The sequence below is a fragment of the Panthera uncia genome, assembly GCF_023721935.1.
Source record: "Panthera uncia isolate 11264 chromosome B3 unlocalized genomic scaffold, Puncia_PCG_1.0 HiC_scaffold_1, whole genome shotgun sequence".
In the NCBI taxonomy this organism is placed as follows: domain Eukaryota; kingdom Metazoa; phylum Chordata; class Mammalia; order Carnivora; family Felidae; genus Panthera; species Panthera uncia.
The window spans coordinates 48,503,006-48,528,929 of record NW_026057582.1 but is presented as its reverse complement, the minus strand read 5'-3'; the positions used below and the strand labels follow the sequence as shown (position 1 = coordinate 48,528,929).

At 35.7% G+C, this 25,924-nt stretch overlaps 1 protein-coding gene across 2 annotated transcripts in view; it reads right to left on the bottom strand.

Annotated features, from left to right (window-relative positions):
- The window catches only part of NEMF (nuclear export mediator factor), a 61,350-nt gene that overhangs the window by 16,203 nt on the left and 19,223 nt on the right, over window positions 1–25,924 (bottom strand). For both annotated transcript variants that reach the window (XM_049612825.1, XM_049612826.1), the window contains exons 16-26: window positions 23,406–23,494; window positions 16,677–16,780; window positions 15,252–15,314; window positions 9,237–9,349; window positions 7,734–7,791; window positions 7,262–7,320; window positions 7,053–7,173; window positions 5,373–5,652; window positions 4,617–4,659; window positions 4,418–4,467; window positions 2,619–2,772 (exon numbers count right to left, since the gene is read on the bottom strand). In XM_049612825.1, the coding sequence (XP_049468782.1) occupies window positions 2,619–2,772; window positions 4,418–4,467; window positions 4,617–4,659; window positions 5,373–5,652; window positions 7,053–7,173; window positions 7,262–7,320; window positions 7,734–7,791; window positions 9,237–9,349; window positions 15,252–15,314; window positions 16,677–16,780; window positions 23,406–23,494 (1,134 nt within the window). The remainder of the gene's footprint in view (window positions 1–2,618; window positions 2,773–4,417; window positions 4,468–4,616; window positions 4,660–5,372; window positions 5,653–7,052; window positions 7,174–7,261; window positions 7,321–7,733; window positions 7,792–9,236; window positions 9,350–15,251; window positions 15,315–16,676; window positions 16,781–23,405; window positions 23,495–25,924) is intronic.

Sequence of the window (25,924 nt, the reverse complement as noted above, 5' to 3'; positions counted from 1 at the left end):
TGTTTTGCATGTGTTCCACAAGCCAAGCAAACATTTCTAATAAATTTTAACTTGATAAATGAGCAATGTCTTGCAACACGAGTATTATGTGACACCGAATGTCACATGATCATAAACTTCCTGATTACAAAGTGCTTTGGATAACAAGCATGTTTCCAGAACCGATAATGCTCACAAACCAAGGTTTTACTATACTTAAAAACCTACCCACAAACTGCCAAAATACCAGGTCCAGTTATAAGCAAACACTATCTATCACATTTCAAGGAACGATCTCCATTTTATACAAAGTTCTAGAGAGCAGAAAAAGGAAAACCTTCCAAACTTATTTTATGAAACTGGTATAACCTAGATAGCAAAACCCCAAGGGCAGTATGAAAAATCAGAGGCCAATTTAATCGATTTTCTTAAGTAATTTACCACATTAACTAAGGGAAGAAAAAGCATAAGGAAGTAAAAGAAAAATGCAGAAAAGGCATTCAATAAATTTAATCTTATTAAAAATAACCCCTCATAAAGGCTATCTACCAACCAACAACTCCCAGGAAACGTCCCACAATGATAAAAATCTTAGCAACAGTCCCTTTAATGTATAATTAACAAAGATACACACTATTATTACTTCTATGCAACACTGTACTAATGTTTCAGCCAATGCAAAAAACAGAAGTAATAGATATTAGGATTAGAAGAAAAGCCATTATTTGGAGACACTAATGCTGCCTACAAATGGAATACTAAAATGTACAATAAGATTACCTAATACTAAATCAATGTAAGAAAATCATCTCCCCACAAACCAGTAATGATAGGAAGTGAAAGTTTTAAAAATATACCATTAACAAAAAGAAAAATTATAAGCAGGAACAGATAAGATGTATAAAACTCTATGGGAAAATATATCTTTACTGAAGACTATAAAATAGTCTTACAAGACTATAGTCACATTCATGGACAGGTAAACTCAATGTGGTAAAGATGAAAGTTCTCCACAAAATTATCTAAAACTTCAATGTCTTTTAATAAAGATCCTCAAGATTTGCCTTGGAATTTTATCTGCAGAATATTTCATTGTATGAAAGCACCATGTTATTTTATGTTGTTGGGCATTTAAGATTTTTTTCAATTTTTGGTTTGTTTTTTGCAATTACAAATATCAACGTGATGAATATCCTTATGCTAGTGCATGCACATGATTTTTTTAGGATAAATTCCTAAAGGTAGAATTGCTGAGTCAAAGGGTCAATACATTGTTAGGACTCTTGATGGGAATTCCCATGGTGTGCACTCAAACATTTACTGAATGACTGAATACACATTTTCTATTAATTTGATGGGTGGAAATTCCTTTTATCACTTTTTTTTTTTTTCCACATTTGCCATCGGTCTTTCCATTTTATAAATGGTTCTTTTTGTCACCTGGAATTATTTTTTTTTTAACATGACTAACCACTAATTTTGAGTATTTGACACTTTCCCCAGTAATCTGTAATAGTATTTTATCACATACTAAATGTTTAAATATTACAGTTAATGTCCTATGTCTAGATTTTATTCAGTTTCACTTTTTGTATTTGGCTTTTTCTATGTTAATACCATACTGTTTTAATAGTTCTAACATGAAATGTTTTACTACCTAGTAGGGAAATCCCTCCTCAATCTTCTTTTTCAAGATTTCCTTAGCAACTCTCTAATATTTACTCTTTGAAATGAACTTTAGAATTATTTTATCAAGTAAATTAAAATCTCAACTGTGATTAAAGTCATGTTGAATGTACAAGTTTATTTACTTTGAGAGAGCATGCACGGTAGGCAAAGAGAAAGAGAGGGAGAGAGTATCCCAAGCAGGCTCCACACTGTCATAGTGCAGAACCCAATGTGAGCTCGAACTCACAAACCATGAGATCGTGACCTGAGCCAAATTGAGAGTCGGTGGCTTAGCCGACTGAGCCACCCAGGTGCCCCTGAATGTACCTATTAATATGAGGAGAATTACATTCTTCTCTTCCATATGCTCAGCACGTCCCTTTATTTTTTTGAGGTCCATTGGAAAAAAAATCCAGGAAATTGTGACCACTATGGATGGAGGGAAAATCATAAAACATGACCTTTATTAAGATTTCAAAGGAATTTAATTTTTATAGTGATAAATGGATACATATTAGCTCACAATTTCCTCTTTTTACACTGCTACAGCATTTTTTAAAGTATATTCTGTATCTACTACCTCTTCCTTCATTATCCACCTTTAATAAGAAATATAGGACCTCTAACCAAAATCTCATTAATATTTGAAAAAAACAAATATCACTAAATATCACTAACGACCAGCACCAGCTGTTACTAGCAGAGTGTCACTAGCAAATCACAATCTTCTAATTCTTCTTCTACATAAAATGAGAGCTTGTATCTAGATGATCTTCAAGGAACATAGAACAGTGATCTCCATGTTCCCAAACCTTGTCTCTTTTTAACTAATTTTCAAAGAAACTCACATAGGATTATTTTTTTGCCTACATCTTTTGTTTCACTTAAACTTTAAAAAATTAAGAGCCTCATAACTTCATTTGTGAGCCAAGGAGTACTAAGTTTAACAGTTCACTCCCAAGTTTTATTACCTTTTGTCCTCGCTTCATTGGCTGCACAGCTGGGACACTTTTGCTTGTGTTCTGATGAGTTTCAATGTGTAGAGCATTTTCTTTTTCTTTGTCCTTTACCTCTATCACTTCTAAATCCCCTGAGTCACTTGGAAGCTTTTTCTTCTTCATTTCCCTAAACATAAATGAAATGGGAACATCTAATTCTTTGAATTTCAAATCTTTAGTGCCTTAAAATAGTACAGGGGAAGGAGAACATGTACAATATGTAAAAGATCATGGCTCCTGCTTAACTTCATAACCACCAGGCTACACTATAAAAGAAGCACAAATCATCACACTGGAAAAAGTTGAAAATTTTTTGTCCATGGATTTATCATTCTGTCAGCCAGGCTTAATACACCGTTACACCCTTTACTTATCCTTACTCAGTAGCCACATTCAGTCCCTCCACACCTTAATGACCAGGCACTGGGATCTGCAGTCTTAAGTCAGCATGGCCTTGACTGATCTTAAATATTCAATAAAATATCTGTTGCCAGGTTAGTTGAATAAATAATGGATAAAAATATGCAGATTAAAAAGGAAGGGGAAATTCTATTACTATGCTATTTTTCATGTGCAATCTTTTTATCCCCACTGCCACTGTCTAGTCCAGGTCCTCATCACTTCCTACCTAGACCTTCCTCCAGTGTTTCCCCGTAATCTGCTCTATGTGAACTTCTAGTCTTCCTACCTATATCACATTCCCATTTAAAGTCTCCCAAAAGTGCTCATCACTTTCAGGAGAAAGTCCAAAAATCCTTAATTTATCATTCTAATAACTTCTCCACTTTTGGTCCAAATTCACTTTGCCAATCTTACCATCTACCAGTTCACAAACATGAACTTTTTGCTCCTTTCACCTCAGTCTATTATTTCCCCAAAGCACTATGTGTAATATTTCCAATTCCGTGCCCTGTTCTGTTCATGCTTATTTTCTTCTGAATCTCTGACCATCTTATCTTCATTTACCTAAATAAGTTCTAACACATCTTTAACGTATACTTATGATGGTATTTCCCAAAACACCTGAACTCATAGCAATTTCTCACCCCTGAACTACTGTATCCCTACCATATTGCTCTTTCCTGATCCAGGACTCAAAAACTTCTCGAAGGCACACATTTTATATTTTACCTCTTTGTATACTCATTATCTAGCATAGTGCCATGTCCTCAGAGAGATCACTGAAACTGTTTCATGACTACCTTTGTAAAACAAAAAGGCCTACTGTCCACTCCACCCTAGGGTCTCTAGGGTGCTTTACTAGCTGTATAGCCCTTATCTTTTCTTTTTTTTCTTTTTTTTAGCCCTATAGTGGGTTTTTTTCTTTTACCCTGTAGTTGTCTCTTTCCTTCTGCTTTCCCCTTTCTATTTGCCTTCCGAGGCCTGCTATGTTAAAAAAAAAAAAAAAAAGAAAGAAAGAAAAAAAGTCTTTTTATTAAATAAAACTTTCCTAGTTATTTTCAAGTATTCCTGTCAATATTATCCTAGAACCAGTCAATTTAGTGCACTGCAATCGCTATTGCATATATTTATGTAACAAAGGGTCTCACTCACGTTACTTTACCTATCTCACTGATTGTAGTGAAAGATCAGGGCTCTAAAACAGAAAAATCTATGAGAGCTGAATATTAAGAACTAAACAAGGTTTATGCTAAATCTTGGTAATTTTAACAAGGGAAGTCTTTGGAATAGCCAAGTGATCTGTCATAACTGAACTGTCAGTAAGAAAAAAAATTATATGCTTTTCAGTTAGATAACACAAATATGTTTACCTTCTTTCCTTGGCTGACAAATGTCTCCGGCTCTGTAATTTACTGTCACTCTATTAAAATTAAAACAAAAAAAAAAACACAAGCAAATACAAACAATAACATCACTACTATTAATTTTTCAGAAAGTAAAATTAAAAAGTACAAAATTACTCATTGAGAAGAACATGATGTTCTTCATAGAACTTTGAAAACAGCTTACCATACTAGAAGATTCTTCTTTTGAAGCCAATTTCTGGAGGGACCTATGAAAACAGAACGAGGCATCTACTAGGTTGTAAATGGCATTCATTTAAAGTCTGCCAACATTCCCGTATCATACGCTTAATTACTGGCAATCCTACAAACTTTCAACATTGACAAAATTTTAAAAAACATAATCAAATTGCTCATCTCACACTTCTAAATATATTCTTAAATAGCAGACATGTATTAAACACTTACTATGTCCCAGGCACTGCCAGATGCTTTATATACAAATAATCTTCACCAAAACCCAATGAAAGGAGTAACATTCCATTTTCACAGAGAATGAAACTTAAGCTGAGACACAGAGTAAGTTACCCTATGACACCCCCTAAGACCCAATTCTGGTCAGACTCCTAAGGTGTTCCTAATTATTCCAGTGATAGAGCTTTCAGAACTATGTTATTGTTTACCTGGTGATCAATAAGACATTAAAGATTAAAACACCTATTTTTTTTTTAATGGAACTGCCTCTCTTACATTATTAGCATTTATATTCATTTACTTGTTTCTATTTTGACCATTTTCATATTTACTGTATTTTTCTACACTGGGTCCTCGAAATTTCTTTACAGAGATCTACCCCCCCAAACAGTAAAAAGATAATAAGACTGTAGGACAATGGATGGTAAAAGTACTGAAGTCAATCATGTTATTATCTTTGTAAGGATTAACTCTTCCATCATTCCCAGCTATAATAGGTTTTAATTACCTTTGAGATTGAAGGTGGGACAAATCAATGGTAGTGTCAGGATAATTTAATGTGTCTTCGCCTTCATCCATCATTTCAGCAATAGGTTCCTGATCTTTTACCACTTCTTCAGATTCTCCTTCATCTTCCGAGCTCTCTTCCTGAATTATTTCATCATTTAGCTCATCTCCACCACTGTGAATAGTGATATCCTCCTGGTCAACCTGACTCATAAGCTCCACTTCCACAGGAGTTTCGTGTGATTCCTCTTTATCTTCGTCACTGCTACTGTCACCTCCGTCTGTAGAATCATCATTAAGAAAAGTCAGAGTGCTATCACCATAACAAAACTAGAGGATTACCTTGAAAACTTCAAAAACAATAATATTCTGTTGATTCCCTGTGTCTCCAAGACATCACCAAAAAAAAAAAAAAAAAAAAAAAAAAAAAGCCTGATCACATCCCCAAAGGGTACTCAGACAAAAAAGGATTCTCTTGTATCATGAACTGGTTGGAATAAATGCTCTCCGAAATACTTTACCACAATAAATATCTTGGACAATGCAATCATTTCTACAACGAAAACTTTAACTTGTCTTGGTTAGGTATTTCCAAAGAGGAGGACAGGAAAAGTAATTCCATAAATTCTACTGCTGTTATTGTAATTTGCACATGAGAAGTGAAATGAGACAATACATGCAATATAATTGGCACACAGAAGGTATTCATACCTTTCCAAAAGAAACACTGTCTAGTAATAATATTACCTAATTGGCTCCCTAATAAAAGGAGATGCCATCACCATCTGACAAAGACGGTTGTGAGAATTCAGTTAAAAATAATGTAAATAGGGGCGCCTGGGTGGCTCAGTCGGTTAAGTGGCCGACTTCGGCTCAGGTCATGATCTTGCAGTCCGTGAGTTCGAGCCCCACGTTGGGCTCTGTGCTGATAGCTCGAAGCCTGGAGCCTGCTTCTGTGTCTCCCTCTCTCTCTGCCCCTCCCCCATTCGCACTCTGTCTCTCTCTGCCTTTCAAAAACGAATAAATGTTAAACAAAAAAATAAAATAAAATAAAATAAAAATAACGTAAAGAACTTTGTACAGTGTCAGAAACATTGTGAAAATTCAAAGAAATAAAATCTTGTGATACAACAGTAGTCATAAATGAAGCCGCAATATTACTCCTAAAGAAGAATGACCCTAGGAAAAAGAAGAACTGTAAAAGTAAAACAGTGGGCATACTTTCCCTATTCCTTCAGGTAGGTGAGTAAATTTATTCCAGCAACCACAGTTGCTCTCTACTTGAAGCAAATGTATTATTACATCAAGCCAAAGTCTCACATGAGAAATTCTACTTATTATAAATTCATCTCTGTATAAGTTCTAATTATTAAATCCAAAAGTAAATGCTCATTCACAAATACCTGAGTCTATCTTTGCTGAACACATTTACATATGACCCATTAAATACTGAAGTTTTACTACATTTGTTTATATAGTAGTTATGGTCCAATTAAATACTTTATAATTCATTAGAACAAGTATGTTTAACATTTCCAAACACAAAATTCTGTAAAATTGACAGCAACTGTATTTTTGAAATTTTAATTATCCCAAAGTAGATATGATCTTCTAAGAATTCAGAAGCAAAACTAGACAAAAGGTAACACTATAAGCTACTTTATTAAAATCTGTAAACTACCTAGTTGTTCCATTTCTTCTGATATGAGTTCACGTGTGCAACTTGCCAATGTTTCCATGTCTTCATCCTGCACTCTGACTTTTCTTTCACCCCGATGTCTCCAAATACAAGACTCATCTACCTATGGAAATAGTAATTTTTCACTGATGAAACTTTAGGTAAGACTAAAGAAAATTTAAAAAAACATTAACAAAGAAGCTGAAGGATACCTTAAAGAGGAAACTAAACCCCATCATTAGATACGAAGGAGGAAGGAAATTCTTCTTTCCTATAAAAGATAATAAACATAAATGTTAAAAATTGTCTTTTTCCATTTTATGCTTACAAATTATCTGACACCAATGGTCACATTTATTTGGTCTTTTCTCTGTCATGAAGGAACACAGAATTTGGCATTATGTATAGGAACAGGAATTAAGAAAGAAAAAATATGAATGCTTGCTATCATCTTTGGGTTAGTCAATCCCTGAATAATCTTTTAGAAAAAAAGGGCATGTTATATGAAAGCACATCCTCATCAAGAAAAATATCTATGGAGATGACATAACAAATGCTAAATCTGCCACAGCAGCACAAAATTTTCCTTATTTCATAATAGATTTCATATATGAAATCAGAATAATTTCTGTTCTGAAAATATTAGTAAGTAATGGTCCTCAAACCGGTCTCCATAATCATTACCTCGTATCATGAAGCTTCCTGTTGTCAAATATTCTCCAGTTGGTGCTGTTTTAGACACCTGAGGAACACAATACCACATCATACTGTTGTCTTAAGACACGTGTTTTTAAATTTTTCACTCAAGAAAGTAAAGTCATATTTAAGTAAATAGCACCATCTCCTGAAAAGTTTATGATTTAGTAAAAATTCTCAATACTGAAATATCTCTTCAAAGACAGATATACCATTGGCAGTAACAAAGAAAAGAAATAATGAAGGATATACTACATCAATAATTTTCAAATGCCATGGATTAGAGGCAGAACTTGTTCACACATTTCCTCTGGTTTGAGATATAATAGGAAAAATAAGAAAAGTTTAATAAAATTATATTTACTAAAATAAAACTATACTGGGGCGCCTGCCTGGGTGGCTCAGTCGATTAAGCACTTGACTTCGGCTCAGGTCATGATCTCATGGTTTGTGAGTTTGAGTCCTGCATCAGGCTCTGTGCTGACAGCTCAGAGTCTGGAACCTGCCTCAGATTCTGTCTCTTTCTCTGCCCCTCCCCCACATGTGTGCGCATGCACTCTCTCTCTCTCTCTCTCAAAAATAAACAAAAAAATTAAAAAAACAAACTATATTTATTAAATAAAGTCCTTTCCTAAGATACTGTTTTGGGGGTAGTAAAATAACCTTTCATTTTAGGAAATAAAATGATGTATTTAAAAACTGTATGCTATCTGCGAAACCCCCAAATCTGAGAGTACCTTTGTCATAGTTTTTGGAGGGATTAAAAGCACACTAATTTCACCATTAAAAAACCTGTTCAATGAAAGAATTAAAACCACTTTTATAACAGGCAGAAAATATAATACCAGAAATGATATTAATTTCCTGAAAACATAGTATCATAGCATAAGCAGAAAATGACTATAAATAGATACAAGATGAACCTAAGGGAGGATAATAGTAATGAATTCTTTATCTTGCTGTATAGCTGTAAGACCCTGTAATATATCATTATCAATTGCAATTACTGAAAATGTGAAACAGAAAATGAAGTCATATATGGAGTGAAGTATCAAGTAACAGCAATAACAACAAAGAAGGACAATTACTAAAGCCAAATGAATAAAAAACACTGGATATAACTATTTTTCAGGAAGGGCCAAAGAGAGATCAGAAAATTCCAACAAAGATGAAGAGGAACACTCTTCATCTTATATAACTGCATAAATCATTCTCTTCCTTTAGGTGTCTGCTCAAATCTTACTTTCCTAGAAAGGCCTTCCCTGACACTACTTTCAAAATGGTAGCCCCAATCACTCTTTAGTGACTACTCTGCTTTAAAGAAAAAACGTTACAGCACTTGTTACCAGACATCATGCATGTGTTTTTCTCCACCACCAAAATGTCACCTCAATCAAAGTAGGTACTTTGCCTTGTTGACTTCTATACCCTCAAAATTTGGTACACAATAGCTCTTAATAAATTAAGAAAAAGGACCACAGCCCTTATTACCTGATGATGGTACACCCACCAAGCACTAGTGATAACTCGTGCATCCCAGGCAGCACTGTAGCAAAGTGCCATTGTGCCAGCTTCAGTCAAGGTCCGAGGCGGAATGGGTTCTCCTGTGATATAAACACCACAATGCTTCAGTACCCAAGTACAGAGTTTCTATACAGCAAGACCTGAAAATCACATGCAACATGATGGATTTGATCCTCTTACATCTTAAATACTGATACCACATTTTAATTTCATATTACGTGAAGTTACGATTTTTATTAACAATATATTTACAACATCACTCACATTCAGGGAAATGTAAATCAAAAACCACAATGTACTATCACCTCACACCTGTCAGAATGGCTAAAATCAAAAACACAAGAAGCAACAAGTGTTGGCAAGGATGTGGAAAAAAAGGAACCCTTGTATACTGTCGGTGGGAATGTAAACTGGTGCAGCCACTGTGGAAAAAAAGTATGGAGGTTGCTCAAAAAATTAAAAATACAACTACCATATGATCCAATAATTGTACTACTGCGTATTTACCCAAAGAATACGAAAACACTAATTCAAAAGGATATATGCACCCCTATGTTTATCTCAATATTATTTACAACAGCCAAATTATGGAAGCAACCCAAGCATCCATCAATCGATGAACAGATAAAGAAGATGTTGCGTACACACACACACACACACACACACAAACACACACACACAATGAAATATTATTCAGTCATAAACAAGAATAAAATCTTGCCATTTGCAACAACATAGATGGATCTATAGAGTACACTGCTAAGCAAAGTAAGTCAGAGAAAGACAAATACAATATAATTTTACTCATATGTGAAATTTAAGAAACAAATGAACAAAAGGAAAAAAAAAAAGCGTCCATCAAAAAACAGACTCTTAACTAAAGAGAACAAACAGATGGTTACCAGAGGAGAGATGGGTGGGGGGATGGGTGAAATAGGTGAAGGGGATTAAGAATACACATTTATCTTAATGAGCACTGAGTAATACACAGAATTGGTGAATCACTATTGTATACCTGAAACTTACAGAACACTGTATGTTAACTATACTGGCATATTTTATGCCAGATAAAAAAATAACAATTACAAATATATATTTACAAAGCAGGTTTTTAAACAGTCTAAGTAAATAAAACAAATCAGAGAAGAAATGCCTTATCACTTATGTCAATAACTCTAACTTTATTCCAGAAAGAATCACCTAGAAAGGCCTAGTCAAAGTTTGAATTCTTCCAGAATTACTATAAATCACCTAAATTGTCAAAATGAAGAGAATATTAATAATATCTCCCTACAATTAGATTTCAAATACTTTTTAATTGGGATGTAATTCATGTACCATAAAATTCACCCTTTTAAAGTATATAATCCAATGGTCTTTAGTATATTCATAAAGCTACATAACCATTACCACTAATTCCAGAACATTTTCATTATCCCTCAAAGAAATCCTATATCCATAAATAGTCATTCTCCATTTTCCCAGCCCCTGACAATCATTAACACACTTTGTGTTTATGGATTTGCCAATTTTGGAATTTCATATCAATGGAATCATATATGTCTGGCTTCTTTCACCTAGCATAATGTTTTCAAGGCTCATCCCTGTTACAGCAATTATCAGTACTTCATCTCTTTTCAAGACTGAATAATATTCCATTGAATGGATATACAACTTGTTTATTATCAACTGATGAACATATGGGTTGTTTCTATTTCTTGGCTATTATAAATAATGCTGTTAGGAATATCTGCAAACAAGTTTAGTGTGGTCAGTTTGTCTATATAACTAGGAGTCGAACTGCTGGGTGACAAATTTTATGGTTAATTAAAAACAATTTTTTTTTAACGTTTATTCATTTTTGAGAGACACAGCATGAGTGGGGGAGGAGCAAAGAGAGAGGGAGACACAGAATCCGAAGCAGGCTCCAGGCTCCGAGCTGTCAGCACAGAGCCCGATGCAGTGCTTGAACTCACTGACCGTGAGATCATGACCTGAGCTGAAGTCGGAAGCTTAACAGAGTCACCCAGGTGTCCCCTATGGTCAATAGGAACTGCCAACTCTATTCCATAGTGGCTACATCATTTTCCATTCCCATCAGCAGCATATAAGGGTTCCAATCGCTACATCCTTCCCCCACGTTTTGTCTATTTTTTTTTATTACGACTATTCTCCTGGGTGTGAAGTGGTACCTCTTTGTGGTCTTGATTTGCATTTCCCTAATGATGAATGATACTGAGGATCTTATGTGCTCACTGGCCATTCGTGTATATTTGGGAAAATATCTATTTGAATCGTTTGTCATTTAAAAACTTTTTTCCCTTTCTGTTGTTGAGTCTTAAGAGTTCTTTGGATACTGGTTCCTTAGCAGATAGATAAATGACTTGCCAGTATTTTACTCTGTGGGTTGTCTTTTCACCTTTTTTTTTTTTTTAATGTTTATTTATTTTCGAGAGAGAGAGAGAGAGAGCGCCAGCGAGAGAGAGAGACAGAGTGTGAGTGGGGGAGGGGTGGAGAGAGAGGGAGACACAGAATCTGAAGCAGGCTCCAGGCTCTGATCTGTCAGCACAAAGCCCAATGTGGGGCCCAAACCCATGAACCATGAGATAATGACCCGAACTGAAGTCTGGCACTTAACCACTGAGCCACCCAGGCACCACTCTCCAACCCCCCCGACCGTCTTTTCATTTTCTTAATAGCGTCTTTGAATTAAGGTTTTTAATTTTGATTTGTCTAATTAATCTGTTTTTCTTTGGTTACTTATGCTTCTGATGTCTTATCTAAGAAATGACTTCCTGATTCATTATGAGATTTATGCCTTACTATAACAGTTTTATAGTATTAGCTTTTAAGCTTACGTCTTTGATGCATTTAATTTTAATAAATGGTGTGAAGCAGGGGTCTAACTTTATTCTTTTGTACATGGATATTAGTCCAAGCACCACTTTTTGAAAACAGTATTCTATCTATCCCCATTGAATGGCTTTCATACCCTTGTGCAAAGTCTACTCTACAGACTATAAATGAGAACTCTCAATTCGCTTCAATGATTTATCGGTCCTTCCTCATACACCTTGCTCTTTATTACTGTTGCTTTACAGGAGGTTTTGAAATCAAGAGGTGTGAGTCCTCCAACTTTGTTCTTCATTTTAAACATGATTTGGCTGACCTGGGTCCTTTGCATTTTCATGTGAATTTTAGGATCAACTCATCAATCTTTGTTAAAAAAAAAAAATAAAAAGGAAGCTGGAATTTTGACAGATTACATCAAATCTGGAAACTAATATGGGAAGTACTGCCATCAGAAAAATATTAAGACTTCCAATCCATAAACACTGAAAGTCTTTCCACTTAACTCTTCTTTAATTTCTTTCAATGATGTTTTTTATATTTGGGGTGTATATCTTGCAACTTCTTTTTGGTGAATTTATTCATATTTTTTTAATGCTATTATAAATGGATGTTTTATTAGTTTACTTTAGTACCGTTCACTGTGAGTGCATAGAAATACAACTGACTTTTATATATCATACAAATGTATCCTGAACATTTGTAAAGTTATTAACTAATAATTTTGGGGGAATTCCTTGAGGTTTTAAATATATAAGATCATGTCATCTGCAAATGGAAATAGTTTTACTTGGTCTTTACCAATGTGGATATTTTTTATTTCTTTTTATTGCCTGTCTACTTAGAACATCCATACAAGGTTGAATAGAAGTAACAAGGATAGGAGCACCTGGTGGCTCAGGAGATTAAGTGTTTGACTTTAGCTCAGGTCAAGATCTCATGGTTCTTGAGTTCGAGCCCCGCATCAGGCTCTGTGCTGACAGCTCAGCCTGGAGCCTGCTTCAGATTCTGTGTCTCGCTCTCTCTGCCCCTCCCCCACTTTTGCTGTCTCTCTCTCTCTCTCAAAAATAAATAATAAGCATCAAAAGATTATTTTTAAAAATTTAAAAACAAAAAGGGACAACAACAGACATGTTTGTCTTGTTCTGGATGTTAAGGGGAAAATTTTCAGTCTTTCACCATCAAGTATGATGTTAGCTCTGGGTTTTTCATAAAAATCCTTCACCAAGTTCAGGAGTTCCCTCATATTCCTAGTTTGTTGAGTGTTTCTATCACAAATATGTGTTGGATTATTGCCAACAGCCTTTTCTGCATCATTGAGATGATCATGTGGTTTTTGTCCTTCACCTATCAATACATTGATTAATTTTCATACATTAAATCAACCATTCCTGGAATAAACCCCTTTGTCACAGTGTACAATCCTTTTAATATGCTGCTGGATTCAGTTTTCTAATATTTTGTTGAGAAATTGTGTGCATGTTCATAAGCAACACTGGCCTGTAGTTTTCAATTCTTGTGACATCTTTGATTTTGTTATGAGGGTAATACTGGGCTTAGAGAATGAGTGAGGAAGTTTTCCCATCTCTTCTATTTTTTGGAAGAGTTTGTGAAGCACTGGTGTTCAATCTTCTTTAAGTTTGGTAGAATTTGCCAGTGAAGCTACCTGGGCCTGAGCAGGGTTGTTTTTTGTTTTTGTTTTTTTTAATTTTTTTAAATTACTATTTCAATCTTTTTACTTGTTATAGGTTTGTTTGATTTTCTATTTCTCCTTGAGTCAGTTTAGCTAGTTTGTATCTTTCTAGGAATGTGTCCATCTCATCCAAGTTATCTAATTTGTTGCCCTACAACTGTAGGTAGCATGCCCTCACAATCCTTTTCCCCCTCAGCAAATGTAACTTCTAAAGTTATTTAATAAATGCTCCAGACACAGACTAGAGATGTGACCAATGTTTATCACAGTGAAAAGTTCATTCTTCATTTAAAGAAACCATTTATGACAGGACTTCATTCTGCTGTCTTATTGCACATTCGCCACCCAGAATACTACACAAGCGTTGCTAAAATGGTGTTTTGTAAGAAGCAGCTAGGGCACTTTTTCTTTTAATCTTCTTGATTTCTGCAAAGTTGGTAGTAATTTCCCCTCTTGTGTTCCCAATTTTAGGAATTTGAATCTTCTCTTATTTTTTTTGGTCAGTCCAGTAGAAGTTTTATGAATTTTGTTGACCTTTTTTAAAAAAAACAAGTTTGGTTTCACTGCTCTTCTCTATTGTTCTTCTATTCTGTTGCATTTATTTCCACTCTAATCTTTATTAATTCCTTTTGTTCCTTACTATGGGTTCTATGCTTTTCTTTTTCTAGATCTTAATGTTACAGTTTTGTTAATGATTTGAAATATTTCTTTTTATAAACATTACAGCTATAAACTTCTAAGCACTGCTTTAATTGCATCTCCTATCATTTTGATATACTGTGTTTCATTTCACTCATCTCAAAGTATTTTCTAACAGCCCCCTATGATTTTCTCTTTGACACTGGTTATTTATGACTGTGCTGTTTAATTTCCACACATTTGTGAATTTTCCAAATTTTCCTCTAGTAGTGATTTCTAATTTCACTCCATTATGGTCAGAAAACTTACTTTGTATGATTTTAGTAGTTTTAAACTTGTTAAGACTTGTCTTCTAGACTATCATATGGTTTAGCCTGGAGAACATACTAGGTGCACTTGAGAATTAGCCTACTGTTGTTAGGTGAGGATATCAGAGATTTATATTAGGTCTAGTTAACTTAAATATTTGTTCATATCTTCTATTTCCTAGTCAATCTTGTATCTAATTATTTATTATATCCATGACTTAAAGTTAGGTATTAAAGTCCTGAACTATTATTGCTGAACTATTTCTCTCTTTGATTCTGTCAGACTTTGCTTCAAGGGTATTCTAGGGCTCTGTTGTTGGGTGCGCATATATTTATAATAGTTATAAATATGTTGATGAATTGACCCTTTTATCATAATAAAGTGTCCTTTAACTTTATTAACAAATTTTGTCATATAATAAGTTTTGAATTAAAGTTTGGAATAATAAAGAGAATAAATAAAGTTTTGAATAATAAAGAGAAATATATTACCTGTTGGATTCTTAATTACACAGCTAGTAGCTCCATGAAGATCAGCATGTACATAAATGTCCCCTTAAAGACAAATGAGAAATAATACTTTAAGTCCTGTTCCTTTTTTTTTTCTTTTTTTTCTTTTTAATGGTTTTAATGGGTTCAGAATCCAAAGGGGATAAGAAGGCATAAAGTCCATTTCCCACCCCTAGGAGATCTCTCATAGTCTTCCTTAGAGGAAACAGCAATGGTAATATGGCAGATTACCAAAATGGTCAGTTCCTCTCTCCCTTGTTAGCCACACCTCTTTGCTCTGTGATCCTGAAGCTTCTCCCATCAAGTGGAGTCACTTCCCAGTCTCTCGAATCTGGACCTGCCCTGTGATCTGCCTTAGCCAGAATATAGCAGCTGTGACCAAGTGCCAGTTCTCAACCTAGGTCTTAATAGGCCTTATGTGCTTCCTCCCTTTCTCTCAGAAACTTGCTGAGTTACCGTGTAAGCAAGTCTAGGCTAGCTTGCTGGAGGGTGAGAGATGAGTCATCTAGCAAATGTAAAGGTCCTAAGGACCATGGATATTTGACATGTATGATGAGCAGTCAAGAGGTCAGACTAAGGGAAGAATGGTAAGAAATGAAGAAGGAAAGAAGCCAGGAGGCTTGTAAGCCACAGTGAGGACTGTGAGTTGTATTCTATGTGTGTGCTACCAATGAATAAACAAATGAACAAACAAATGCAGGAGTGAGATCTTTCCTCTTTTGTTAAGGAAAAAGGAAAGTTCCTAACAAGTAAAATGAGCAGCCATTGCTTGCCCCAACAGTTCGTCTGGGATTTGAAACTCAAAGAAGAGAAAAACTCATACTGCCCCAACACAAGCTGAGCTCAGAACAAAGCTACAGAAGAGAGAGACCATGCCCTAAGCACCATGGAATACCATGATCCCTGCTGCTTTCTTTTCTGGTCTGGGATCTGCAGTGGATATCAGATTAGTTCTGATTATTGGTTTCTGATATCCACACTGTGAAGGTTCAGCCACAGCGAGGTGGCTGTTATCAGCAAAGAAAAATAAATGAGAAGACTTACATACACCACAGGGCTTAAGTTCTTTTTCTAAATATGGAAAAAAAAGTTACAAACTGCCGCACTAAAAAAACAAGTCTTTAAAAATTTGATCTACACTAACTTTGGAGGACTGAGAGCTATTTTGTTATAATATAGAAGAGAATCAAAAGTCCAACACTGCAGATTAGCTCACCATTACTAATTTAGGAATATTCACTTAAAATGAAGATTAAGTGTCGAAATGCATATTCAACAAACGATAAACCATCAAGATAAACTCCTTCTACCAATTAAACCTGTCATAGAAGATGAAAATCTACATCTAATATTGAAATAATTGATCCAATTATATGAGAAAATTCTTTAAATTTTTATCTTACCTACCTGTTGTCAAGTATCTTTTCACAATTATTTCATTCTGTTGCTGATCTCTTCCACCTATAATTAAATAGTTCTCTGAGCTAACGAACCACAGAAATTTCTCAAACCTACCAAATTGAAAGAAAAAAAGTTAACATTCTTTTGCTTTATAGTCACCTGAATTCACATCCTTTTTGCAAACAAAATTCCAAGACACTATCCTACCTTGTAGGTTAAGACAACTTGATGGTTTAATTTATTAAAGCATCAAACTGAATTTTATTGAAATCTTATACAAACTGGCCAAGGATATTCTTATGACAGTCTTAGAAGTAATTAAATTCTATGTTTGAAAATATGTTCTCTCCTTATCTCCCTCTCATATAGTCCCCTCTTAAACTCAAGGATAACATAACAATGAATTACACAAAGCAACAACATACAATGTCACATGGTCCCTAGGTTTAGTTTTCTTTCAGTGGGGCACTGGCTAACTTTTGAGGCCACAAGTAAGAAAGAAGTTTTCTCACTCTGTCCTGAATCAACTGAATACTTACATATATGGTATTCTTTATACTTTTATACTTCTAAAGGTAATTTTTGCTCTATAAAACTAACTTTTCTCAAAAGAAAAAGTAATTTGGTTTTCATGATTAATACATACCATCATGATAAAAAGTAAAGAGTATATATTTGTATGACATTTAGAAAATGACAAAATAGAGATGAACAGAAATATTTTCTATATTACATATGACTATTTCTTTGACTTAATCTACAATTTAAAAACTTCTGATTAAAAATGATAGATTAAGCACTGGCATTAAACTCCCTTTTAACACCCAAAATATAATAGCACAAGTATTGTGTTCCTGTTTTCTCATCTGATTTTTTATTAATACATATACATGGTTCACAAATGTTTTAAATCAGACAAAAAAGGCATAGTTTAAGATCCTGCATCCCCTTTCAGCTCTCATTACCAATATCAAACAGAAGTCCACTGTTACTAGCTTTCTGTATATCCCTCTCCAGAGTTTCTTTATACATACAAAAGCTTTAAAAAATGCTTATTCTAAACCTTTTCTTTTAAACACAACACACACTATTCTGCAAACTGCTTTCTTTTTTTCACTTAAAAATGTTTTCTTGGGGCACCTAGCTGGCTCAGTTGATGAAGCATGCGACTCTTGATCTCGGGGTTGTGGGTCCGAGTTCCACACCGGGTATAGACATTACTTAAAATATTTTTTTTTAATTTTCTTAAAAAAAATTTTTTTTAACATTTATTTACTTTCGAGAGACAGAGCATGAGCCGGGGAGGGGCAGAGAGAGACAGAGGAGACACAGAATCCGAAGCAGGCTGCAGGCTCTGAGTAAGCTGTCAGCACAGAGCCTGATGCAGGGCTCGAACCCACAAACTGTAAGATCATGACCTGAGCCGAAGTCGGATGCTCAACCAACTCAACCACCCAGGCGCCCCAACATTACTTAAAATCTTAAAAAACTCATCTTCATTGTTGAATGGATGTACTATACTTATTTAACAATTCTTCTGTTGATGGTAGAGAGGTTTTTCTAAAACAACATAAACGCACAAGTACAAAGACAATGAGAAACGTACGGATGTATTTCTAATTATTTTAGTAAAAGAACATAACAGGAAAAAAAAATCAGGAGGAGGCAAAAAGACAAAGAATAAAGAACAAAATAGAAAGCAAACAGTAGGGGCGCCTGGGTGGCTTAGTCGATTAAGGGTCAGACTCTTGGTTTCAGCTCAGGTCATGATCTCATGGTTCAGGAGTTTGAGCCCTGCATTGGTTACATGCTTACTGCAAGGAGCCTGCTTGGGATTCTCTCTCCCTCTCTCTCTCTGCCCCTCCCCCCACCTCTCTCCCTCTCTCTCTCTCTCTCTCTCTCTCTCTCTCAAAATAAATAATCTCAAAAAAAAAAAGAAAAAGACAGCAAATAATAAAATGGATAGATTTAAACCCAAATATATCAGAAATTGCATTAAATGTAGTCAATTCTCCAGATTAAATGTAAAGACTGTCAGACTGGAAAATGATATATACACTCCTTTAAAATATTAAAATATAAGGATATAAAAGGATTGAAATAGAATGATGGAAAAAGATTTATCATGCAAGCACTAACCAAAAGAAAGTTGATGTAGTTTTAATATCTCACAGAGAAGGGAAAAAAGAAGTTAGAAGTTAAAGGAACATCTGATTACAGTTAATAAAAGGCTCAATTCTGCAGGAAGACATACAGCTTTGTATTTATACTGCCTCGTATATATAAAGCAAAAAATGGCCGAAATAAAAGGAGAATGACACAAGTGCACAAGTATGTGATCTTTTATTTATTAAAAAATAATTTTTGTTAATGTTTATTTATTTTTTGAGAGAGGGAGAGAGACAGCATGAGTAGGGGAGGGGCAGAGAGAGAGGGAGACACAGAATCTGAAGCAGGCTCTAGGCTCTGAGCTGTCAGCACAGAGCCCTACACGGGGCTGGAACTCATGAACCATGACATCATGCCTGAGCTGAAGTCGGACATTTAACTGACTGAGCCACCCAGGTGCCCTTATTTATTTAAAAAAAATTTTTTTTTAATTTTTTTTTTTTTGAGAGAGAGACACCAAGTATGAGCGGGGGAGGGGCAGAAAGAGTGGGAGACACAGAATCTGAAGCAGGCTCCAGGCTCTGAACTATTAGCACAGTTCAAACAGGTCTTAAACTCGTGAATCGTGAGACCATGACCTGAGCCAAAGCTGGACACTTAACCAATTGAGCCACTGAGGTGCCCCACAATTATGTGATTTTTAACAAAACTCTCAGTAATTGAGAAAACAATCATTAAAAAAAGAATTAGTGGGGGCGGCTGGATGACTCAGTTGGTTAAATGTCTAACTCTTGATTTTCGGCTCTGTGCTGACATCATGCAGCCTGCTTGGGATTCTCTTTCCCTCTCTCAGCTCTCACACTCTCTCTCAAAATAAATAAACACTTTTTAAAAAAATTAGTAAAGATGCTAAAGATTTGAAAAACATGATTGATGGATGTGAATTAATTAATATTTAGAGAGATGCACTCAACAACTATACAACAAACACTCTTTTAAACTATATATGAAACATTTGTAAATAAAGTGGACCATAAATAGGCTGGACCATGAAGCAAGTTTCAACAACACATGTCAAAGGGTTGAGATAATTCAGAATTCTATCTCTGAACATTATGCAAATTAAGCTAGAAAGCAATGACAAAAATATAACCAAAAATCTTCATAGGTTTGGAAATTAATAAACATTACTTTTAAATAAGGCATGGGTGAAGAAATCACAATGTAAATTAGAACACATTTTGACATGAAAGATAATGAAAATAGTATATAACAAAACTTTTTAGATACAGTTAAAGCCAGATTTAAAGGGAAATTTACTGCCTTAAATACTTATCAGGAAAGAAGAGAAGCTGGGAGAAAAAAAGCAATATACCAAATTTCCATCTCAAGAAATCATAAAGGGATATACAAATGAATCTCAAAGAAAAACAGAAAGAGAAAAATAATAAAATAGAGAGCACAGATATAATAGAGGAGATCAACAGTTAAAACTGGTTCTTTTTTTAAAGTTTATTTATTTTTGAGAGAGAGAACGCACTCATGCGCAAGAAGAGCATAAGCAGGGGAGGGGCAGAGAGACTCCCCTGCTCTCTGAATCCCAAGAGAGACAGAATCCCAAGCAGGCTCCATGCTACCAGTGCAGAGCCTGACGCAGAGCTGGATCTCACAACCATGAGATCATGACCCGAGCCCAAATCAAGAGTTGGATGCTTATTAACTGACTAAGCCACCCAGGTGTCCCAAGAACTTCTGAGACATGAAAATTACAAGTCAATCCTATTCATCAATAGAGATGTGAGAAAAAGAAAGGAAAGAGAGAGAAGAGCAACAAAATTTTTAAAAATGGAAAAACCAAGGACAAGTGATCAGGCTCAAGAAGCTGAATCCCAGGCTGACAATGGAAAAAGCCAAGAAACAAATCAACCTACACTGTGTAACCCATAAAAAACTTAAAAACAGCACAAGGTACTGCTAGAAATAGGTTAAACTGGGGTTAAAAAAAGAAAAAAGTTCCAGCTGTGAACATGGTAGTAGCTGCTCCTTCCACATCCTAACAGAAAGCCAGAAGTTAATGTTCTATAAAGTGTATGAAAAGGATCTTCAAATTAGGGGAAGTGTGGCACTATTGTAAGAAGGAGAAACATACGTAAAACAGCAATTAGGTAAATGTATGAATTACTGGGTACTAAGCCTCTGCAACCTATTATTCCCATTGGGCTTCCAAAATGCTGACAACCAGCTCTTCACTTTCCAAGCAGGGGGAAAAAAAAAACAAAAAACAAAAAACACCTTTCCTGAAAAATGAGACCAGCTGAGGAGGAAAAAAGCTAAACACAGTGAGAATTCCACACAAAATAGCCCCCATACATCATTTTATAAGCCTAACCCCCCACAGAGAACTTCCAATCGGCATTTTCATGCTCTACTATAAAATGTGAACAGGCAATACGAACAGACAATTAAGGATCACAAGACAGTAATAAACGTCCTTAACGAAAGCTGAAGACAAACCCAACAAATAAAAAAATAATAAAAAAAACAAACAAAAAACCAAGGGGTGCCTGGTGGCTCAGTTGGTTTAGCATCCAACTTCAGGTGAGGTCATGATCTTGCGGTTCATGGGTTAGAGCCCTGCATCAGGCTCTGTGCTGACAGCTCAGAGCCTGCAGCCTGCTTCAGATTCTGTGCCTCCCTCTCTCTCTCTGCCCCTCCCCTGCTTGCACTCTTTCACTCTCTCTCTCAAAAATAAATAAACATAAAAAACAAACCAAAAACCAGCAAGAAAAGAATACTTTTAAATAAAAATACATCAAAACTACTCTCAGTTTATAAAGAACTTGAGCAAAAGTTTTTAAAAAGTAACAAAAAGGGCGCCTGGGTGGCGCAGTCGGTTAAGCGTCCGACTTCAGCCAGGTCACGATCTCGCGGTCCGTGAGTTCGAGCCCCGCGTCAGGCTCTGGGCTGATGGCTTGGAGCCTGGAGCCTGTTTCCGATTCTGTGTCTCCCTCTCTCTCTGCCCCTCCCCCGTTCATGCTCTGTCTCTCTCTGTCCCAAAAATAAATTAAAAACGTTGAAAAAAAAAAATTAAAAAAAAAAAAAAGTAACAAAAAAACAAAAACACTTAAAAATTCAGTGGAAGGACTGAAAGATAAAGGAAATCTCTCAGAATATAGAACAAAAGGATTAAAAGTTGAAAAATAGAAAATGCAAAAAAATTGGAGGACCATCCAAGGAGTCCCATATTAAAATTTTTTTTTTATGTTTATTTATTTTTGAGAGAGAGACAGTGAGAGCCAAGTGGAGGAGGGGTAGAGAGAGAGGGAGACAGAATCTGAAGCAGGCTCCAGGCTCTGAGCTATCAGCACAGAGCCCGGCGCAGGGCTCGAACTCACAAACCGCGAGATCACAATGTGAGCCAAATTTGGATGCTTAATTCGACTGAGCCACCCAGGCGCCCCCAAGGAGTTCCATATTTGATAAATAAGACTTCCAGAAGAAAAAAAAACAAAAAAAAAAAAAAAAAAAAAAATCCGTAAGAAATATTTCAAGAAAATTTATCAGAACTGAAAGATTCCAAATTAAGAGACTCAGAGTATTCAGCCTAATAGATTAAAACATCCTCGCCAACCTACATCATTGTGAAAATTTGGAAAACTGAGAGGAAAAAAATTAAAATCTACAAGTTTACAGAAAGGCAAAAACAAATTTTCAATAAAATATAAACTATCAAAATGACATCAGACTTCTGAAGATCAAATTTGAAAGCTAATGCAATGAACAAGGACTTTAAACCTTTTCAAATCAGAATTCTATCAGCCCCACAATTAAATAAAACAATTTTTTTTTACCTATCAAAAACCTCAAAAGCTTTACATCCTATACACGCCTTCTTATGTAGCTTCTAGAGTACACATTCCATCAACTAAGAAAAGAAGTAGGAGATTCAGGACAGAGAATCCAAGATAGAGAAAGGTAAAGAGAACTTCCAGAATAAAATAAAATGAGATCTTAAGATCTTTAGGGTAACCAATTTAGAACAAAGTAGGTCAAAATCTCAGGAGAGACTTCTGCAAGGTACGGATAGAATTCCAATGTGTCTGAACACACCTGGAAGAGGAAGGTAAATGAAACAAGACAATTACCACCTTCACGAAGACAAAAAGCTGAGCAGGGAAGGAAAAGAAACAGTGTTATATGACTCAGCTGTGATTACAATAAAATATTACTGTATATTAATGCTGGATATCTACCTTGACAAAATTATGTCCCTTTACTGGGAGGCTGGCTGGTGTCTATCTGTGTAACAGAGCACCAAATGGAAAGAATAAAATCTTCATCTTCCATAGTGGGAAGTCATTGACAGAGTATAAAACAGAAATACCAAGAAGCAGCAATATAAGCACATTACTAAGAGGAAAGGAGGTAAATACCAAAACAATTAGCTAAAAGAGCTAAAAATAGTTTCCATAAGAGAAGAGGCAACAGGACTAGGGGTAAAATACTGCAAGGCTACTGGTTTTTGCAACAAGCTTTGTAGAACTGCTTGATTTTTCTAAACAATGTACATGTATAATTTTAATTAAAAAACAAAAAAACTATATTTTTAAAAGGTAGAACACTTACCAGTATACTTTTCTTGCTTTCTGAATAGAGGTAACTGTTTGGACTTCTTTTAACGTTTGCTTTGTTTTTTTTTCTGCTGATTTAAATGCCTATTTATAAGAAAAAAGTTTTTAAATAATTTGTTGACAATGTATTTAAATAACACTAAGTAAATGATAAGACAAGAAATTATTTTTAAACGTCACAAAATGGCAACTATTTACATACATACACCATATACACACAAAATAAAGATTTGTGCCTTAAATATTAAAATAATTTAAGTCAAAGGTTAATGTATACAAATATTTGCTCAATACCTACAAATTTTTAAAAGTTTCATTTGTTAACAGATACTGAGTATCTATCATACGATAGGTTCTGGGCTAGATGCTGGGACACAATAGTGAATAAGAGGAAGTTCTCACTCTCACCCTACTAGAGGGTCGAGGAGAAGACATGAATATCAAACACATAATCATTCAAATAAACATGTTAAGTGCTTCTAAGGATGCTATGAGAATATAACAAGAGAACCTAACTTATAAATGCTTATGGTCAAAGAAGGTATTTCTAAGGAAATGGCATTTAGGCTGAAGTCTGAAGGGTAAATGGAATTATCAAGGCAAAGAATAGGAAAAGCACTATAAGCAAAAAGAAAAGGCCAACTTCACCAAGAAAGTAGTGATTACACAGTAAAATGTCAAGAAATGAGGTTGGAGAGAGAGATAGAAGACAAGTCATGAGGGCTACTCATTTAACAGATACACATATTTTTAATGTTTATTTGTTTTTGAGAGAGAGCGTGCGTGAGCAAGTGAAGGAGGGGTTTGAGGGGTGGGGGGTGGACAGAGGATCTGAAGCAGGCTCTGTGCTGACAGCAGAGAGCCCCATGCCGGGCTCGAAGTCACCAACTATGAGATCATGAACTGACACGAAGTTGGACCAAAGTCGGATGCTTAACCAACTGAGACTCCCAGGCACCCCTCATTTAACAGATATTAATGTTACTATGTTCAAGGCAATATTCTAGGGGCTGGGACAAAGCAATGAACAAAACAAAGATCTTACTTTCATACAATCTACATTCTAGAGGAAAGACAGATCAACATATGTTGGGAGGGGTGTTTTTTAAGAAGAAAAATAAAGCAGAATAAGAGGGAGTGGTTGAAGGTACTACTATTCTTTTTTAATGTTTATTTGAGAGAGAGAGAGAGAGAGAGAGAGAGAGAGAGAGAGAGAGAGAGGACACCAGCAGGGGAGGGGCAGAGAGAGGGAGAGAGAGAATCCCAAGCAGGTTCCATGCTGCCAGTGCAGAGCCTGATGCAGGGCTCAAACTCATGAACCATGAAATCATGACCTAAGCGGAATCAAGAGTTGGCCCCTTAACCAACTAAGCTACCCAGGTGCCCCAAGGGTAGTACTACTTTTAGTAAATATGGTCAAAAAGGCCTGTCTGGGGGCATCTGGGTGGCTCAGTTGGCTAAGTGTCTGACTTTGGCGCAAGTCATGATCCTGCGGCTCGTGCGTTCAAGCCCCACATTGGGCTCTCTGCTATCAGCTCTGAACCGGCTTTGGTTCCTGTCTCCTACTCTCTCTGCCCCTCCCCAGCTCGCACTTTCTCTGTCTCAAAAATAAATAATAACATCAAAAAAAGGGGCACCTGGGTGGCTCAGTCGGTTAAGTGTCTGACTTCAGCTCAGGTCATGCTCTCACCATTTGTGCATTCGAGCCTGCATCAGGCTCTGTGCTGATAGCTCAGAGCCTGGAGCCTGCTTTAGATTCTGTGTCTCCCTCTCCCTCTGCCCCTCTCCCACTCAAGCTCTCTCTCTCTCTCTCTCTCTAAAAAATAAATAAACATTAAAAAAAAATTTTTTAAACATCAAAAAAAAATTTTTTTAAAGAAAGGCCTCTCTGATAAAGTCTCATTTTAGTAGACATGCCAATGAATGGAAGGATCAAACCATGGAAACTTTAAGGGAAAAACATTCTCTGTAGAAAGAGCAACAAACACAAATGCCCTGAGAAGTCAGCATGCATCACTGTTACAGGAACACCTAAGATCCCAGTGTCGCTGAAAAGAGTGTAGCAAGAGGAATGCAGGTGATTAAATTGGAGGGGAGTGGATTAAGGTAGGACCTTACAGGGCAGGAGAAGGGCTTTGACCTGTCTTGATAAGATGGGAAGCAAATGGATTTTGAACAAAGAGAAATAACTTCATTTTTTATTTAAAAGGATCACTATGGCTACTGTTTGAAGAACAGACTGTAGGGGGGAAAGGGTAGAAGGCAGAGACCCAAGAAGAGGCTACTATTACAGTCTATGTGAACAGAAATGACGGGGGCTGGGATTATTGAGAAGTGGTCAGATTCTGGTTATACTCTACAAAAGACCTACAAGGATTTGCTGATGGACTGGATATAATTTATGAGAGAAAAGCCTAGGATGACTCCAATACTTTTAACTCAAACAAAGGGAAAAAGGAAGGTGCTATTTATAGCAGGGGAAGACTGGGGAAGGAGCAGGTTTGGGGAAGAAAA